Raw genomic sequence first — 20036 nt, 5'->3', positions numbered from 1 at the left:
AGATTTATGAAATAACCTCTCCACAAATAACTGATACTTATATTCATCTTATTTTCCTCGTACTTCTTCCAACATCCACATAATCAACACTCCATATAGGCCATTAATAAATAATCCTATTGGATCAAGAACCAATCTGAAATTATCTCTCCGGCGAAGCCTCGTTGAGGTGGCGCTTGACAGCGAGTGGTCGATCCTGCAGGTTGCGACGAAGACGACGAAGGCTTGTATGCAAGTTGATTCGAGCCACAGAATCCCTCTTCCTCCGCCCGCGGACTTTGACGACGACTTTGGGTTCGGTGGCGGCTCAGCTGGATCGGTTCGATGGCGGCGGCGGAGTGACGTGGTGGGACAACGACCCAAACAGAGACGCAAGAGAGCCATCTATTGATAGACCCATTCTATGCCACGTCAACAAGACTGGGTCAAAGTCAAACAATACCAAAAAAAAAGCCGACGTACCTAAAATATAAATTCCATTTAGAAAAAAAAAATCCATTTTATCACTCTATAAAATTCAGAAGAATAATAAAAAAATTTTAAATATAAAATTTAAATATGGTCCACTCGATTTAAATTTTTAATTTATTAAAAAAATTATATCATAGTTGTTATAGTAATATCGAGGAAAAAAATATTTTAACATAAAAAAATATAATTTTGCGTTGACTCCAAGTCGTCTTCAACTGCTTTTGGTCAAGATGGGAAGCTTCGCTGCGGAGTTCCTAGTTCCTACTCAACGCCTATGTCTACCCGCCCACGGTGAGCTGATCGCGCCTACCGATCCTCAGCACGCCTTCCCTTGTCCATCGCATTGAACCCGAACTGGTTGGGGGACGGAGTTCCGGCTTCCTTCTTTGCTGCTCGGGGACGCAAGGTTGGTTCAAGGGAAACGGCTGATTAGCCTTCTTTTTTTTTTTTTTTTTTGTGTATGTGTTTTCTTGCGTTTTCTGTTGCTTGTTGGGGGTTCAAGAAGATGATTTTTGGTAGAAAGAATGGATTTTTTTAGGGCTACTAGCGTGTTTAAGATGTGTTATTGGTGAATCGGACGAGGGCCCTTTCTGTGGATTTTAATTGGTTCGGCGAGCAAGGTGATTTGGGGATTCCGAACAAAATTTTAAAAATATTTTATAGTTATTTTCTTTTGCTTTTATTTTGTCATGATTATTGGGGCTTAGTTGATAGAAGCATCACTAAATTCCGGTGGTGCTCATTCATATTGGAGACAACTTGGTATAAACTTGCTAAATACTGAACAACAATCTCAGCTTGAGTTAACTGGCTCATTATATTCATTTTTCTTTATTTATTTATTCAGGACGTGTAGCTAAGCATTCAAACTGTATGTTTGCAACATGAATCATTCTGCCTATTTTTTCCTTTTTTCCTTTTAAGTTTGTCTTCAAATAGTATAAGAGTGGAAGTGCAACAAGAACCCTATGGTTCAGTGGGAAGATAAATGATTTGCAGGAAAATTTAGATTTAATTTTCAAGTACTTTTATAGTATTATGACTGCTTAAATATCTATGGTTAGTTGTTGCATGCCTACATACTTGGATGTTGAATCTGGGTCTCCTACTTGGAGAAAATGCCTATATTACTAGACAACCGAGAGGACATTACACAGCCAATCCTTTTACATGGTTTTAGAAAGAATGGGATCCAACAACTTAATAGTTTTAGCTAGGGATGGCAGGTATGGGTATGGGGTGAGTCTAGTAACCCAACCTGAATATATACCCACTAACTATGCTTTTTCTTTCATTTCACCGACAACCAATTAAAAGAAAAATAAGAAAATAAATCTGATCTTCTCCTTCTTCTCGGCTTCTCTCATCATAGCCTATAGATTTTTCTTCTGTTTTTGTTTAATTATGATTTTTTATATGATATTAATTCTAATATACTTTTGTTGGATGATAGTAGTTTGATTGTAGGATCGGAAATACGCTAGAGGGGGGGGTGAATAGCGTATTTTAACGCTTTTCGAAGTTCGATGAAATTCTGCGTGCGGAAGCGTAAGCAAAAATCTCGATTTGCAAGTATAAGAAATTGTGCAGAAAATAAACGACTCGGTTGTTTTTTACTTGGTTCACAGCGATACGCTGCTACTCCAAGGCCCACGGTCTTTGACCGTTTACTTTGGGCAATCCACTAGAATACTTGCTCCTTGCGGTGGCAAGTATGTCGAAAACCGATTACAGAAAGCTCGATTACAATAATATGATCAAAATGACAATACAATCTTTGTTTACCACTTTTCGCGCTTCCCGGAGTATGATTACGGCGTCTTGGTGCTTGTTGAAGTTGCTTGATGTAGTCTTGGCACCAACGTCGAAGATCGGATGCTAAATGGACACGAGGAAAGCGTTTGAGCGTGAAAACAATTGATGTCTCGAGAGCTGCTCGCGTCTGCCTTATATAGGCGTCCTGAGTCGACTCAGATAGGCATCTGGGTCGACTCCAGCTGACGTGGCAGATAAAGTTCTATCGGCTCCGCGGCTTATCCTTCCTGAGTCGACTCCAGCCTGGTTCTGAGTCGACTCCAGTCGCGGTGGCGGCGGAGACGATAAGGCCTTGACCTGAGTCGACTCAGATCGCCGTCTGAGTCGACTCCAGCATCGCTGGCGGCGACTTTTGTCTCGCTGACTTCCGGTTCTGTGCTGATTGGGCTGGAGTCGACTCCAGTACTCATCTGAGTCGACTCCAGACCCGAAAACTTGAATTTTCGGCCGGAGTTTCACTTTTTCAAGCTCTTCTTTCCTGCAAATTAAGTTAGCTCGAAATACATAGTAATTTACCAAACCGGTCAGCTTACCGAACCGATTTCGCGTCTTAACTTCGGATCTCCGGTGAGATCCTGGGTTAGACCGGCGCCTACTGTCCCTCGTAGGAACGCGTTCTCACCCACTCCCCTCGGGAGAATTTACCTGATGCCAACTCAGTCCTCCTGACCTGTTGGACTTTTGCTCGGCTCTGTCGTTGCCCCCCAGGACTTTGAACGCAACTGATCCTCCTGATCAGTCCATTCTTCTCTGCAACTTGGTCCTCCTGACCCAAGTCCATTTCATCCGCAACTACCCAAGTCCGGATCTTGCCTGGTGCACGTTGACTCTGCCAAGTCTTCTTGCCTAGACTTACTAGGACTTAACCTGTTGCCTAGACTTACTAGGACTTAACCTGTTTCTCTGCAATCTCATTTCAACGTAGTTAGTCAAACTTCATACTTAACTTGATCCTAGTTCCATAATCAAAACACAGGTTTGACCCGCTAGTGCTTCCTGCACTAACATCTTGGATCCGACGGAAGATCAATTATATTTGAACTAATATGAAGTTTATCAGAAGATTCTTGAGACTTTTTTCAACACAAGTTTCATAATTCCTTTTTTCAGCAGACTGATTAATACCCTTTTTTTCAAAAGATGATGATTTTTGAACATTTGATTTTATCTTAACATATTACATAGTTTTAAAAAAAATCAAGGCATATGTCAAGAAAAAAGAATACTTAGAATCAATCCTAAATGATAAAACTAACAAAAATGCAATAATCAACACTCCAAAAGACCAAAACAATAGAAAAGATTTAAGATTCCTACTATCAAAATAGATGGAAACTCAAAAGCACCAAACTAATAATTAACACATAAAGAACAACAAATAAATATAATATATGTTTCCAAAATGCCAAACTCGAAAGGCCAAAAGGGGAGGGAAGTAAGGGAAAATGTGATACCTTCACAAATCACAAGCTAAAGGAGGAGAAAAAAATTTTGATAAGAGGGCAAGAGGTTGTCGGATGAGAAGGATTGAAAAGAGGGTTTTGTAACTTTTTATTTTTGTAAAATAAATTTATTTTATTAATTAAAATTTTAAGGGTATACTAGTAATTTTATAAAAAAAAATGAGGGGGGGGGGGGGGGGGGGGGGGGGGGGGGGCCCATGACTCCCCTTGCCCCTTTGTGAGTCCGCTGCTGGGGGTACAGACATTCCTACAACATGTTAGAGCATAAATCTCCACAGCTCCCCAAAATATGTATCAAATGAATGAGATGAAGCATTTGAATCATCTAGATAATCATCTCCACATCATCTGTCATATTTGTGCAGTATTCCTTGAAGTGTTATTGGAGTATAGAATGATTATATATTTCAGAAGCTAAGAAGTAACTTAGAATTTCGTTTGATCTTACTATATAGCTTTTTTTAGTTCCATGAAAAAAAATGAAAGAATTAGTAGAGAATATATATATATATATATATATATATATAGTTAAATTTTGTGAATATTCTTTTGCAAACCCTTCTTTTCATCGATTAGGCAGGCATGAAATAGGTTTTTTTTTATGAATTTAAACAACTGCAGAGGCTGATTGAAATGATATTGAAGACCTAACATTAGTATTAAGTCAAGAGTTCTCTTTTACACTAAAATCTTGGACAAACTCTAAATGTGGATGATACAGAAAAAAATTATACTCTTTGTACTCTTCTTTAGTTTCTTGGTGATGATGCTTGCTATAATTTTAAATGAGAACCATGACTTTCTTATGCACTTACTGTTTACCAGTAGTTTCTTGTCAACATAGTTAACCATTATGATAATACCTAGTCAAAGTGGGTTGGAGAATGCTATGATGTAAGAAGACTAATAATCTTGGAAGGAGGGAAAATTCTGCATATTAACGTTTAAAGAAGATGCTTTTCACTAAATGCTTTCACTCAAAACAATCTTTTTTCAGGCTTGGATCTTGAGAAATGACTGATCGTGAGGATGATCATGCCCCTATGCTGTCGGGAAACATTGAATTGCCAAGATTTACGGCCAGGAGCGCATCAATGTCTATGCCAGCCTCCTTTGCCATTGAAGATACCTTTATATCTCATACTGGTCCTCTGCGTATCCAGAGGGCTCCTGAGAATAGTACTGTAAGTGGCCCTTTGAATAGGAATAGGAGGAATGGAGTTACCAGAATGCAAAGTAGATTAAATGCTGTTACACCTGAAGTATTTGGCGTTGATGATTCCTCTTATGGTCGTGATGTCATGAGAAATGAACATTTGCTGATGTCTGGGCCTTTGGGACTGTGCAACAATCCTGATTGCACTGAGTGCCCTGCAGCTTATAAAACCAAACAGGCATTTCCAAGAAGCTCTATATCTCAGGATAAAAAGGTTCGTTTCGCCATTTGTTCAATTCCTTTAATTCTCTTGTGGTTATTTTTGGTTGCGGAGTTTAATATGGTCACTATGATCCTTAAAATCAGCTACTTGTCTACTTTTTTACTTAGAATTTAAGTGAGCTAATGAACATTATTGTAGACAAGATGCATTTGGAAATTGATGCATGACAAGGTATCATCAAGATCAAACCTATAAGTTTGATCTCACATGTTTCTTCTCTAAATTGACCAACAAATAATTTTGATGTGTAAAAACAATCACCTTGATTTAATCTATAATTAAAATTTCTACGTAGCAATAACATGTGCCTTATGATAAGGACTCACCATTTGTTGTTTGGTATCCAAATAACATCAGCAGTAGTATAGCACCTTCAACTTGTACAAATAAAAACTACATCAGATGAGTTTACCCTGGATTGCTGGATGCAAATGAATGTGGGCACAACAGATCGGATTTACTCAAACCAATTTACAACTTGAATTCCTGTATTATCACTACTTTGGTCAAGAAAGAATTCTACCATCCCTGAATTGCATAACTGCCAACATCACCACTTTTCTCCTTCTCAATTTGATATGCCAGTTTATGGTTGCCTTCTTTGTCTCTATAACAAAAATACAAACTTATAGGAAACTGAAAAAATTACATTCTGGGTGGGATGAGACAATAGTATAGCAGTGTGGTTTGGGATCGAGGCTCTTGAGGATTAATGCATTGCCCTTGGTCTTTGCCAATCTAACTTTGAACTTATTCCTCAACTTGCCCTGTGCCTAGTCAAAGTTTGTCAACCTGACCCAATCAGTTTGGATCAGTCTAGTACAGTGCATGGATGATGATTATCCCTTCTGGCATATAATAAAAGGAAACACTCACTCGACGCCCAGGTGCCCAAGCTTCATTCTCTTGCATGTAAAAGTAACTATTGTTATAGATATAATGCTATAATAAGGTGACCTCAAATAGTTGAGACTAACTAAGACCTGATGGCATCAATTATGGTTGATGAGGGCAAAACTAAAGGTTAACTAGTTAAGGAGCAAAATTAAACTCTTAACCATTTTCTTTATGATGTGATGATTTGAGATGTAAGTTGAGTGATAATGTTAACATAGATCTTGCGTTCCAACGAAATAAAATATAACAAAAATAGGAATTTTTATAAGACAATTTTGATGCTTAAAGCTGGAAGACATTCATCTATTGATTGGTGCATGGCGGTTGATAAAACTGGAATCCCTTCAGTTGCGATGACCATATTCCTGCATATGTGCAACCTGTTAAACTTATTTCCTTCTTAGTTTCAAAAGAGAAAATTATCTATAATACAAATAATTTTTGTTCTTTTGCCCCAAAAGACAAAAGGTATTACATCTTATTACAAAATCGCCATTCAACTCAACCTTTATAAGATTAAAAAGAGGTCGTTTTAATCAGAACACTGTAGAAAATCATGATTGCTGTTTCAACAACCTTAGCCTTCCCCTACACATTTGTGCTTCGAGTGTTGCTTGTCATTTGAAGATTGTCTTGAAGTCAATCTCTCTAGTCACTAAAATCTCTTTATCAGCAGATAAGAATTTTCCATATTTGGAGGATATTCACATAAGGAGAAAGACAGAATAGACAATTATATATTTGAAGTCTGATGCATTGTAGCATCTCATTTTGTCTTAATAGAATTTTCAATATGTGCATCAGAACTTTTTTGTTTCTATGAGTGGCTTTTGTAGCAAAATTTGCTGCTTGTCAATTCTCGATAACTTTACTAATTTTGTTTCATGAATATGGATGTATTAGACATATGTGAAATCACTTAACAAAATGTTTAAATGTTCTAGATATAATTCACCTGCAATGCTCAATACTGTTTATTCATTTCAAGGACCTTTTTTACACCTCCCTCTCTGTCTTCTGTCATGCAGCTTCGTGACATTCTATATGGGGATAATCATAGCTGGGCTGAAAAATGGGTTTCACGGCTGAATTCATATTTCCCGATTATGAATCATCATAATAAATATGTTCAGCAGTGGAACCAGTTCTTTGTAATATCTTGCTTGGTTGCAATCTTCATCGACCCACTGTTTTTTTTCTTATTATCTGTAAAGGAGGTATGCTTTACCTATTTTATCGATGGGTAGTTTTTTCTGTATTATAATTTGCCATGGATAGAGTAGAAAAAATTTGTTTATGTATCATATCCTTGTATCAAACGCTACCAAGTCAGTCTCAGGTCCAGATGAAAAAAATCAACACAGAATTATGTTAACAAACTCACGAATATGACCTTAACTATAGTATTCAATGTTGGAATAGAATTCATATACTGACTCTAATTAATTGAGACTCAAAAGTTGTTTGTTGTATTAAAATATTACATCGATTATTTCAAGCAAACACCATCCAGCAGAAGTGACATTTAACCACAGGATGGGATTTTCTTTTGCAACTACCATTATTCTTTGATTTACACAACTAAACTACATCAACTTTCATGGTGTGTTTGGTTCACAGAATGGAATAAATTGATAAAGAATAGAATAGGAATATTTGTTTCTTAGTTTGGTTCATGTAATCGAGTAGATGCTTTATTTAATTTTTTATATTTCACATGTTGGAATGCTTTTTTAAGAAATAATTTTCACAATGAGATAATATTCCTGCATAAAATAAATTGGTTCATCCTACTCACACGACCTGCTCAATCTGGCCTAGCTTGACTTGGCCTGACCCAATCAATTTGGTCTGATTGATCCAGCTAAACCTGTCCGTACAACCGAATTGGCCTGATGATCAATCTGATTTGAACGACCCATTTGGCATGACCTGTTTAACTGGCCTACTCAACTTGATCAACCAAACTAGTTTGACCCACCTAGTCGATCCAATTAGTTTGGCTTGCCCAACCAGCCAAACTGTTTGACTTGATTGCATGATAGACTTACCGATCCAAGTGTCTCATCTGATTGAAACAACCCATTGAACACAACTAATCAGATCTTCTCCCCAAGCCAAACATATCCAACCCAACTCGTTTGGCTCACTTGCATGAACCTACCCATCTAACCCAACTTGCAATTTGCTGAGGGGAAAATTAGAGATTTATGAAAATTTTGTTTGTGTGTTGGAGTGGGGATGGGGGGTGTGGGGAAGACATGCACTTAGAACTATGAGGACGACCACTTCATCATATCAAACTCTTGGCTAATTTGATACCAATTTGAGAAATGAGTTGGATGAAATAATGTAATATTATCATTAAAGAGAATTATAGCATCATACATATAGGACTCAACATAAGTCCTTATAACTAAATCATCCAATATGGGAATAAATCCATAATACATATAACTAACAACTCTAGTAACTAATAACTCTAACAATGATAAAGAATTGCATTGAGCTCTTTTCCTAATGAGGAAACCTAGTAGATTTGAACTTTGGACTGACCCTTCTTAGATTAAATTTGAGTCAAACCTGCAATACAGTTGCGTGAAAGACTTCCTCTACCACAGACTCTCTTTTCTTTTTAATTATGTAAAATAAAAAAATGGATTTTCTTTATCATTAGCAAGAAACTCAATCTCTAAAACTCATATTATGTGTTTGCAGTTCCTTAGAAAATTGTGGATGCATTATTTCTCTTTCTTTATTTTCTTTTGAAAATAGTAGCCAAGAGTGTAATAGTCAAAGGGATGTGCACCACCAAGTAAAAATTTTTGATGGTGGAATAAGAAAGTACAAGAACAAGTGAAGGAAAAACGAATAGTGTATAAGGTATTATATACTTATAAGAACGAGGAAAATTTTAAAAAATATACAGCAGCCAAGAAAAGGTCAAGAAAGCAGTGAATGAAGCTAAGAATGAAACTTTTGAACATATAGAAAATTGAATACAAAAAAAAGAGAAAGAGATATTTACAAAATAACTAAAGCGAGAGAGAGGAAGACAAGAGATCTTATCTAAATAAGATGTATTAAAAATGAATGCAATAGAGTATTAGTAAATGATGAGGAAATAAAAGAGTGATGAAAGAGATATTTTTTATCAATTTTTTAATGAAGGTTTAAGTATCAACTTAACTTAAGTATCAACTTAACTTAAGTAATTTAAATAGGTCAAATGAGTATAAAAATTTAAATTTTATCATAAAATTCAAACTTCAGAAGTAGAAAAAACTTTAAATGAGATGCAAAATAGAAAATAGTTGGATATTCCGATAGAGGTATGGAAGTGCTTAGGGAAACAAAGTTATTAAATGGTTTATAAAGTTATTCAATTTGATATTGAAAACTAAAATAATATCTGAGCAGTGTAAGGTAAGTATTCTAGTTACCTTATATAAGAATAAAAGAGGCGTATAAAATTATGCAAAGTATAGGGGTATTAAACTAATGAGTCATACTATAAACTTTGAGGAAGAGTAATACAAAAAACACTAAGGAAGGAGACTACGATGATCAAAAATCAATTTAAATTTATACCTAGAAGGTTGACAACAGAAGTTATATATCTTCTTAGGCGACTAATTGAAAAGTATCAGAAATAAAAGCAAGATTTATATATAATATTCGCCGACTTAGAAAAAATTTATGATAAAGTCCCAAGAGCAATTATATGAAGAATTTTAGAAAAGAGATGTGTTAGCATGCATATATTGAATTAATTAAGAATATGCATGAGGATATAATAACAAAAGTAAAGACTTTAAGCGAATTAATTGAACCATTCCCCATAAAGATAGGATTATATCAAGGATCAATTCTAAGTCTATTTTTTTACACTAAACGAACTCACTTGACACATCCAAAATATAGTACTGTGGTGCATGTTGTTTGTAGATGATATTATTTTGGTAGATGATACATGTGAAAAAGTAAATGCTAAAAGTAAAAGGTTTTAGATTTAGTAGAGAATATATGGAATTTAAGTTTAGCAATATTAGACATAATGAGATAATTGTTAAGATAAGAGATGACGAGTTGTCTGTAATTGAGAATTTAAATATTTAGGATCATTTTTGCAAAAGAATGGAGATATTGAAAGAGATGTCTTCAGTAGAATATAAGTGGGATGGTTGAAATGAAAGAGATCATCAGGTGTTCTTTATGATAGTAAAGTACCTCTAAGACTTAAAAGAAAGTTTTATAAAACGGTGGTTAGACTTGCTATATCATATGGAGTTGAATGTTGGACTATAACTCGAGCACATAAGCAAAAGATGAGAGTTGCAGAGATGAGGATGTTAAGGTGGATATGCGGATATACAAGGATGGACAGGATAAAAAATGAAAATATTAGAGAGAAAGTCAGAGTTACATTTATTAAGGGAAAACTTCGGAAGACACGTTTAAGATGATACGGATATGTACTTAGACGATCAATAAATGTTTCAGTTAGACGATGTGAAACTATGACAAATGTGTATATCAAATATGGAAGAGGAAGACCAAAAAAGACTTAGTTAACAACAATAAAACAAGATAAAATTTATTTAAATAGAAATGATGATATAGTAAGGGATAGAGTCCAATGACGTAGAAGGATCTATATAGCCGACCCCACCTAGTGGGATAAGGCTTGGTTGTTATTGTACTTTCTTTTGAAATTTCAATGTGTAGGTCCTATATCAATTTCTTTTGATGCAGGAAGAAAAATGCATACTTTTCAACTGGTCTTTGGCAACTGGAATTGCTGTTATACGGAGTGTGACTGATTTCATTTACTTGTTACACATGCTTCTTCAGGTATGTATCTGGGTTTGTCAACATGTGATATGAACTAAAAGAGTTTTCATGAAAAACATTTTATTTTCTTGTCATCTGAATCAGTAGGATATATTAGCTTCATTACTATTGTATTGGCTGAGCAACTTGTTTAAGATGCCCATCTGAACCAGCTATTGAAGACAGTGATTGGCAATGCTTGGTTGTTAGATTGCTTTATGTTAAGATGCATATGTACTTTTTTAAGTGCATTGACTTTGCCTTTTAACTGCTGCAAAAATTACAAAAAATTGTAGTTTGATGATGTTAAGTTTTAGAAGTTCCAAATTCCTTATATTTCAAACAGATTATTGTGCAACTTATATTTTTTAAATTTCTGAAATATAGTCTGGGTCACGTGTGTGAAGTATAAACATTTTGTTACTTCTTTTTTACTTAAACCATATTTGTAATTTGTATATATGTTGATATTTTATCTGTCTGTTCTGTACAGTTTAGACTTGCATATGTTGCTCCTGAATCTAGAGTGGTCGGTGCTGGGGATCTAGTTGATCAACCTAAGAAAATTGCTCTTAATTATCTTAGTGGATACTTTTTATTGGACTTGTTTGTTGTATTGCCACTTCCCCAGGTAAGGATTGATTTCTTTCTAGTCTTACCTTTTAGTTTTCTTCCTTCCTTTTGTTTTGATTTGATGAAACTTTTTCTGAATGTGAGCATATGAAAATGCAAATATAGGAGAAGATTACTTGTTTGATACTTGACTAAGAATTAAGACCCTATGGACAGTAATAGCGATATCAGAGCAGAAGAGTAAAGGTTATAGCTCATACAACATAGGTCTGGAAACAGATAAGGCATCAATTATCTAGTTGGAGACAACTCCAGATGCAGAGACCAGGCATTCTAAAGATCATTTTCTTAGTTTCTCTTTTTTTTCTTGGGATGTTAGTCATTTGGATCTCTTCATATGTGTACGATCACCTAACTGATAAATGGAGATTGGTTTGTGGGGTATACTACATATTTGTGAGCAATTTTTAGCTGAATATCTCTTCCAGATTAACACGTCAGTCCATCTAAAAAATTGACAAAGCACTTTGAATTTTACCTTTTTTCCTAATGTTGAAAGAGAAATTCAAAATCTTTTGACTTATTAATGTATACTTATTTCTTCTGTTTCACAAATGAAGGTAATGATATTGGTAGTGATACCTGCTTATGTGGGGCCATCAGCAGCAAATTTTGCCAAAAATCTTTTACGTGTAACTGTTCTCCTCCAATATATCCCTCGGATAATCAGATTTGTTCCATTGCTTGGTGGGCAATCTGCAAGTGGTTTCATATTTGAGTCCGCATGGGCAAACTTTGTCATTAATCTTCTTATGTTTGTATTGGCTGGACATGTGGTTGGTTCATGTTGGTACCTTTTTGGCTTACAGGTAAGGTTTCGATTTATTGCAAGGATATTATTCTATTATTTTTCTGAAGCTTCTTAAATTTCTTTTTATGCAAAATATTATCATATCATCTTAAAATTTTTACTTTAGAAACTATGATCATATCATATCAAGATTCTATCAAGAACCATTCTCTTCCAGTCAGCTTCAGCTTCATATTAACATGAGGATGCTATAGTTTGCATATTAATTGGATTCTGGCCTTGTCCTTTTTTTTCTTAATTGTGTCATGGAAATGTCACAAACATAGTCTCACAATTTATAGTATATACAAAAACTACCTTGTCCCTATATAATTACAACACATAAGGTTTCTCCATTAGCATTGGCGGCATTCTTTTAGAAAAAATAACAAAATAATTTCAGTTTTCTAAATTATTAACATAACTAAGTGGCAGAAAATTTCTCTATGGAATTTGTAAAATAAATTACTCTTTCTCTGACATTATGAATTGCTTACACTTACAAATTTTTTGGTTTCTTTGTTGTTTCTATCATCCTTTGACTAATCAAAAAGTTGGTCATGGTATGTGCTTGTTTTACTAAGTTCTTTTTGAATAATTGATGAGTGATAGTCTATGAATGGAAGAGTATTTATGTAAATCATCATGCTTTCCAAGGATGCTATGAATTTATCGGCATCTTCTATCAAGCACTCATGCCAATTGTTTTGTCAGTAGTGTTTTTGATAACCTAAGGGATCAATTAAAGTATTATTAATCTTTTGCATTTAGATTTTTTTTATGAAATAATTGCTAAATTGTTTCCTTTAGTTCTTAATTTACTTGAGTTCTCTTCTAACTAGTAGTTTATAAATCTCGGCCTTAAGTTGTCATTCAAGCTGCAATCTAATATTTGAATCTTCTTTATACCCTACTGTAATTTTATTTTCAGCTAGAGTTCTTTGACAGTTTTTTTTGTTATTCCCTGCCTAGGATCAATCTAACTAAACAACTGAACATAGATAACTATATTAACAATAATATATCTGTAGTGGTGTAGTAATGAAGAGTATGAAATAAAATAATAAATAAAACACAACTCTATCTGGAGTTACCGTGTCAAATAAATAATGTGTAAACAAAACTATAGCATGCGTGTTGTTCATTTATCGAAATACACTCATGTTAATTATAAGTGAAAAATTCTACTTGTAAATTATTGGTTACAACCATGGTTTGTAAAATTGCAATCCAGATCATAGGATCGCACGATCCTACGATCCGGAAGTAGCAAATCGATCCTGAATCGATTGGGGTTGTTTTTTGTGGCTAAATTGTAGCAGGATCATTGAGATCATACAGAATTGGTGGAATCAATACGATTCTATGTTACAAACGATTCTACATACGGTTTAAAATTTACGGCACCGGAAGCATAGAGTCGGCGGTAGCAGGCAACAACAATGGAAGGGGCATGCAAGCTTGTATGAGGAGGGCAGCACCGGCCACTTGCGGAGGGGGACGCGTGAACTTGCGTATCGCTAGTTTCTTGTAGAGACAGTCTCTGACGACCCGTGGAGGATGGGGAAGAGAAGAAGGTGTCGGCTGGCAGCTAGCAACAGCAATAACAACACCAGCATGCAGGTAAGGGGAGCAGACGCGAGTGAGGGTTGAGGGGAGTAGACATAGGTGAGGGCTGAGGGGAACAGTGGCACTATGGCAGCATTAAAAACTTTAGAATTTTAATTAAACCCTTAGTTAATTGATTCAATTAATGCCTAACTTAAATAAAATAATTTAAATAAACTTCCTCAAAGCCTAATCAAATTATCTTATTAAAATATATATAAATTTATTTAAATTTTAAAATATAAATAAATTATATTTATTATTATATATATTATCAACCTATTATTATCATTAATATTATTATTAATTTGATTTAATTTATTCTAATATAAATTTTAATCAAATATCAAATTGATTTAGTCCCTATCGATCATCTTATCAAATACTAAATTAAATTTAAAGGCTTTTGGGAGGATCGTATGATTTTACGATCCAATCCCAATCGATCCGATTCTGACCCCAAATCGATCCTGCATAGAATCACGATCGTACGAACATGGTTACAACTATATATCATCGTAGTTGACCCATTACAATTATAGCCATTGAAGGGTGGTTCAATGCATTTGGAAACTCACCTATCCCAAGTATAAAAATTTCTAACATTTTTACCAATTAAATTGAATAATGACACTACTTGATATCACTAGTGACATCTTTAGTTTATGTTGTTTCTTTTGTGCCATTAGATACTTCACTTACATCTCATATTCTTTAGTGGTGCAATGATGAAGTTCAAGACATAGTTTAAAATTTTGTCATATTGGAGTTTCGATTTATAATTGGAATGATACAGTTTCAGTACCTTATCGTGCACCGTGTCGATACAATTTCAGTATTTTTTTATATAAAATATATTAATTAAAAATATTTTTATAATATTTGATTATTATAAATACTGATTATTAGATTAAATTAATATTTTAAAAATTAAGATTCAATAAAAGTCAATTTAGGATTAACTAAAATCTAGAATTAGGATTAAGTAGGTTTAAATCAAATTTAATTTAATTTATTTTAATCAGTTTAATGGGATTTTTTCCTTCATATATTTAAGGAACAAAGAATTTTTTCTCTGTACGTTTGAGATGATAAGAATAAATAAAATAAAATATGGGGAGAAAGGAGAAAGAATTAAATGGGGCAAAAAATTAACTAATAAAAAAATTAATAGTTAAAAAATAAAGAAAAATTTTAAAATTAGAAAATAAACCTAGCCCATGGTCTAGCATGGTCTTGGGGCTCGCGCGAGGTCTCCTCGCAGCCTTAATGTTGGCGTTCTGGATCTCCGTCCTATGTTCCGGATTCTATCTGCTCCGAAAAGCATACAACCCCACAGGACAAAAATTTTATCCCGCCAGGATCAATTGACAAAGTCTACAAAAGACTAAGTCAATCGATCCTTCAGGATCGCCGATTCCTAAATTACTATCTACGGTTTCTACTACTAATTCTATGTACGAAAGTTACTGCGGAAATTAAATTCATACCAGAACCTTGTAGATGACCTCGGAGCCTTCCGCTGTATTCCTAACTTCTTCCTGGACGTTGGGTGGACAACGAACCTCCAGAAATAAAGGAAGTTCAATCTCCGGATGATGCTTTGGATCGCCTTGCTTCCTTTTGCAGCAACTTCGCCTTCTCTTGTCTCCCTTCTAGGATCCGGCCACAACCTTGAGGAGAAGGTTCGGCCACTTCAAGAACAAAAGGGAAGGAGGCGGAGGAAGAAGAAAAAGAGGAAGAATAGAGGGAAGGGGCGGCGGCAACAAGAAGGAGAAAGAAGAAGAGAAGTTTCTGAAATCGTTTCGATATCTATTCTCTTCTCTTGAATGCTCTTGCCGCCCACCCCCTCCCCTCCTTTTATAGCCTCACGCCCAAGACCAAGCTCTCTTTGCCAATTCAAAATTTTTCTTTAATTTTGATTGATTCCGCGAACCAATTCTAAATTATAGAAACTTCTTAAATCCGGGCCTTTAGATTGACTTGCTTGGTTTCTAGCCGTTAGATCTTTTCGGAATTATTTAAAAAATAATTCCAAACCTTATCTATAAGTGGCCGGCCACCTTGGATGAGTTTGGTTCAATCCGTGAACCAACTTTATATTAAAGAAGAAAATAAAACCGAACCGAAGAGATCTCATCCGTCGGATGCAACTTAATCTCATCTAACGGTTACGATATAATCTTCTTTAATATAACTTAATCTCTTTGATCCAATGGCCCTGATTAACTCCCTTGGGCGTGTGGTTCATTGAACCATACCTGGTTCACCTCGTGAACCGGTTCTTCCTTCCAAAGAGAATTAAAACCGAACCGGAGAGATCTCGTCCATCGGACGCGACTTAATCTCATCCAACGGTTCTAATCTATTCTCTTTCAATCTTCTTTATTTATTTCGATCCAATGGATGCAACTTGATCTAATCCCACGGATACAAGCTGATCTCATCCATTAACTCATCCTACGGTCGAGAACTAATCTCATCCAACGGTTGAGATTAAATCTCATCCGACGGCTGAGAACTAATCTCATCCGTTTGATTGCATCCTTTTGAAGATGTCTTTAGGCTACAGTGGGGACCTCGAGGAGGTATTGGATCTGGCCTTCTGATGGGTTTCGGATCCCGTATTCAACCCCGAATACACACCTACATCCATCAACAACGATCCATTCCACTAGAGGATCATTATTGCACTACCAATCCAATCCCCAAATTACGTTATGGGTTCCTTCTTATTATTTTATGCATTGCTCCCCGTGTTTAAGATATCGTATGTCCGTCAATTATCTGAGTTCACTGACAACTCAATAATCGACATCTAAGACCTTGAATAGTACCACTCATCCTTATTGTCAGCCGGACTAAGTCCACTTGCAAGATTTGACTTGACAATCCTTATGAGCTCTCCAAGGGGACATCATCAGCCCTACTGGGACACAGATTCCTTCTATAATTAATGGCACACCGTATAAATAGTAACATCACCCAACTTACCGAGAATATTTGATCTGACGGAAAGATCTCACCCTTTGGTAAATCAAAGCAATAATTACTAAGTATAGGTGCCCATTTATTACATCGGGATTAAGAGTGCATAATTATAATAACAGAGGTCTTGTTCAATTTGCGAGTCAGTGTAAATCGAACAACCTCAATGGTCCTACTCAATACACACAAAGTGCACTAGTGTAATTCTACAGTCAAGACAGACAGTCACCGAATTACACTACAACCGTTCCCGATGGTTTGTCCAAAGCCATCTTGGTTGTGAGCCTTAGTTTATAATTCACAAGGGACCGATAATCATGGTCTTCTGTGTCTCACAGACACCAAGTTATCTACAATGTAAATTAAGAGGACTTTATTGCAAAATATACTATTGCAATCATTTGACCAAAACATGATACTTTATTTCATAAATGTTTATATACAAAAGAGCTAGTCTTTTCAGTATACTTCCTAACACTTAAGGGTCATGTTAGACATGCTGATACACTTGGTTGGAGGCACCGAAGAGGAGGAAGAGAGGAGAAGATAAAGAAGATTTGAGAGAAGAGGGAGACACCTAGCTTCAAAAACCTAGTCGGGTGCCTCTATGATTGGGAAGTCAAAGTCCAAAACCGGAGCCATCAATTGTAGAACAAATCAAGACAAATGGATGAGAGAATCACAATGGTTATTGTTGTCGTAGCTCATAGATAGAGCAAGAAATCATTGTAGTCGGCAAATGCATTTGTTGCTCGTTGCACCATCAGTTGTGAAAGAGCAATTTAGGAGAACAAGAGGAAAGAGTTGTGGAGTTTGTTGTTGTTGTTGCTCCTAAAGGGAGGAAAAAATTGTTGTGTTCATTGGCCACCTTCATCGCTTGCGGAGGAAGAAACTAGATTGGGAGCACCAAGGAGTGAATGCATTGAATAGGCGTAGTATAAATGTTTCATTGGCTATTCAGTTGTTAGTCTTGTCAATCACTTTACGCTTGTCGGTCAACTGACAGACTAGTAAGCTTCGCTATGTTGATTGATGCAAAATAAATTTTTTAAACTATGGTTTAGGTACCTATGATGTACTCTTAACTACTAGTCGTATTTATAAGCATGAACAACAACCATTTTCCTCTATCATCATTATTGTATTTGATGGCAATTTATGTTTTGCAATGTTAATGTCTTCTCTTTCATCTTCTTCATTTGACTTCTTAATTTTGGTGGGGTCTAGTTGCACCTCTTATTTTTCCTAGATAACAACACTAATTTTGTACGGTCCATTTGAAGAAATTGAAAATGAAGATATTATCAAGGTTTAAAATATCGAGCCGTGCCGGAGTTTCGGTCCCGGACCGGAACGATACAGTTTCGGTACTGTATCGTACTGTGTCGGTATAGTTTCGGTATTTTTAAAATATAAAATATATTAATTAAAATAAAAAATTTAATCTAAATATTTAAAAATAAAAAATAATTTTTTTTGATAATTTTATAGATTTTAATAAAGCCTATTTAAATTATCCTAAATTATAATTTTGAATTATAGCTAGGAGTTAATTATTAAAATCTGATTAATCCTAAAGTTTTAAAAAGAAAAAAAAATCGCGCGGACCGCGCGATCGCTGTGCGCGGCCTGCGCGGGGCGTCACCGGGCCCCGGCGGCGTCGCCGAGGCCTCGCGACGCCTCCGGAGGTGTCGCCGAGGCCGTGCGACGCCTCCAGAGGCGTCGTCGAGCCCGGGCGATGCCTCCGGACGCGTTCCCGGTCGGATTTCCTGTGCCGGCGCTGTGCCGGTGCCGCGGCGGAACGAAAAATTTAGTGCGTATTGTCCGATACGGCACGAGATGTTAATCCTTGGATATTATACTTGTACCAAATAATGGTAAGAGTGGCAATGCAAAAGAGCTAGTGCTTGTTAGTGAGGTAAACGAGTCATGTCAAATCAAACTTTTTGTTGTTTAGGCTTGTTTGATAAGGCAACCGAGCTAGGCTAACCTGAGCTTAAGATAAACCAAGATATTGAAAAATTCAAGCCAAGCTTGGCTTGGTTTCTCTTTCAAACATGAGCTTAGTTCGAGCTTGGTTCATTTTTATCAAGCTCTTAATTCGATCTTGTTTTATTATTTGAAACTTTTACATTAAGATTGTTTGGTTGGTTAATGAACTTATATTCAAAACTTGTTTATTTGTTTTGAGAGATTCTTTGTTTATTTACATTTTTAATAACATATTTGTTAATGAACATGGTTCACAACCTTTGTCGTCGACATTGTTCATGAATTCATAAACAATTTACAATCTTTATTCAATATTAACAAGTTGAACACATATGAATTCAAACTTATTATTTAGTTTAATTAGTTGTTCAAGCTTGGATCTGTTAAGTGACTTGTTTGTCAAGTCGATACTGTCAAAATAATCAACAATCACATCTAAAGTAGCATAGCTAGGGTTGTAAGCGAACCAAACATTTATGAGTATGCTTGATTGGTAAGGTTAATTAGAGGTACAAACTTGAATAACTTATTAAAGTAAATGAACAAGCTTGAATACGTACGTATTCAATTCATTAATATTTGTAAAAGAGATTGTAAACTGTTTGTGAACACTGCCCGTCAACAAAACTTATAAACTATATCCATCAACGAAGCTCTTATCAAACTTGTAATTAAACAAAAGTTTTAAAATGAACAAACAAACTTGTAATAACAAACTTATTAATCAACTAAACAAATTTAAAAATATAAAAACTTCATAAAATCAAACAAACTCAAATTAAGAGCTCGATAACATCTAAACAAACTAATCTCAAAACAAAATTAAACCAAAGTCGAGCTAAAAAAAATGCCACGCTTGAACAATCATTATAGCAGCTTGGCTTAGATTAGCTAGGTTACCTTACCAAACAATCTCAAAACTTGGCTTGTTTGCATACCTAAGCACAGTTGCTCAAACTAAAAGTGGATGACTCAAGTAGACTCATCACTCGTTTGTCAAGTTAACACAAAAGTTCTTAGTTGGTCAAATTGGTGTAGCAGGAGCATCAATACAACTATTCATCAACTAGGGTGAGGAGGTTGTAGAAAAGGTTAGAGAAAAAAAAT

The 20036-nt window shown here is 35.4% G+C and overlaps 1 protein-coding gene across 1 annotated transcript in view; it reads left to right on the top strand.

Annotated features, from left to right (window-relative positions):
• Positions 1–746: 746 nt before the first annotated feature.
• The window catches only part of LOC141843509 (putative cyclic nucleotide-gated ion channel 20, chloroplastic), a 31632-nt gene continuing 12342 nt past the window's right edge, over positions 747–20036 (top strand). Inside the window, exons 1-6 of the mRNA XM_074731559.1 lie at positions 747–877; positions 4747–5179; positions 7114–7302; positions 10841–10939; positions 11412–11549; positions 12112–12360. Of these exons, the coding sequence (XP_074587660.1) occupies positions 4763–5179; positions 7114–7302; positions 10841–10939; positions 11412–11549; positions 12112–12360 (1092 nt within the window). The 5' untranslated portion in view covers positions 747–877; positions 4747–4762. The remainder of the gene's footprint in view (positions 878–4746; positions 5180–7113; positions 7303–10840; positions 10940–11411; positions 11550–12111; positions 12361–20036) is intronic.

The sequence above is a fragment of the Curcuma longa genome, chromosome 12, assembly GCF_044706935.1.
Source record: "Curcuma longa cultivar G26 ecotype Majalengka, Jawa Barat chromosome 12, ITB_CL_G26_1.1, whole genome shotgun sequence".
NCBI lineage: Eukaryota > Viridiplantae > Streptophyta > Magnoliopsida > Zingiberales > Zingiberaceae > Curcuma > Curcuma longa.
Note: the sequence above shows the minus strand (reverse complement) of the source record. Positions and strands in the feature narration are given on the sequence as shown.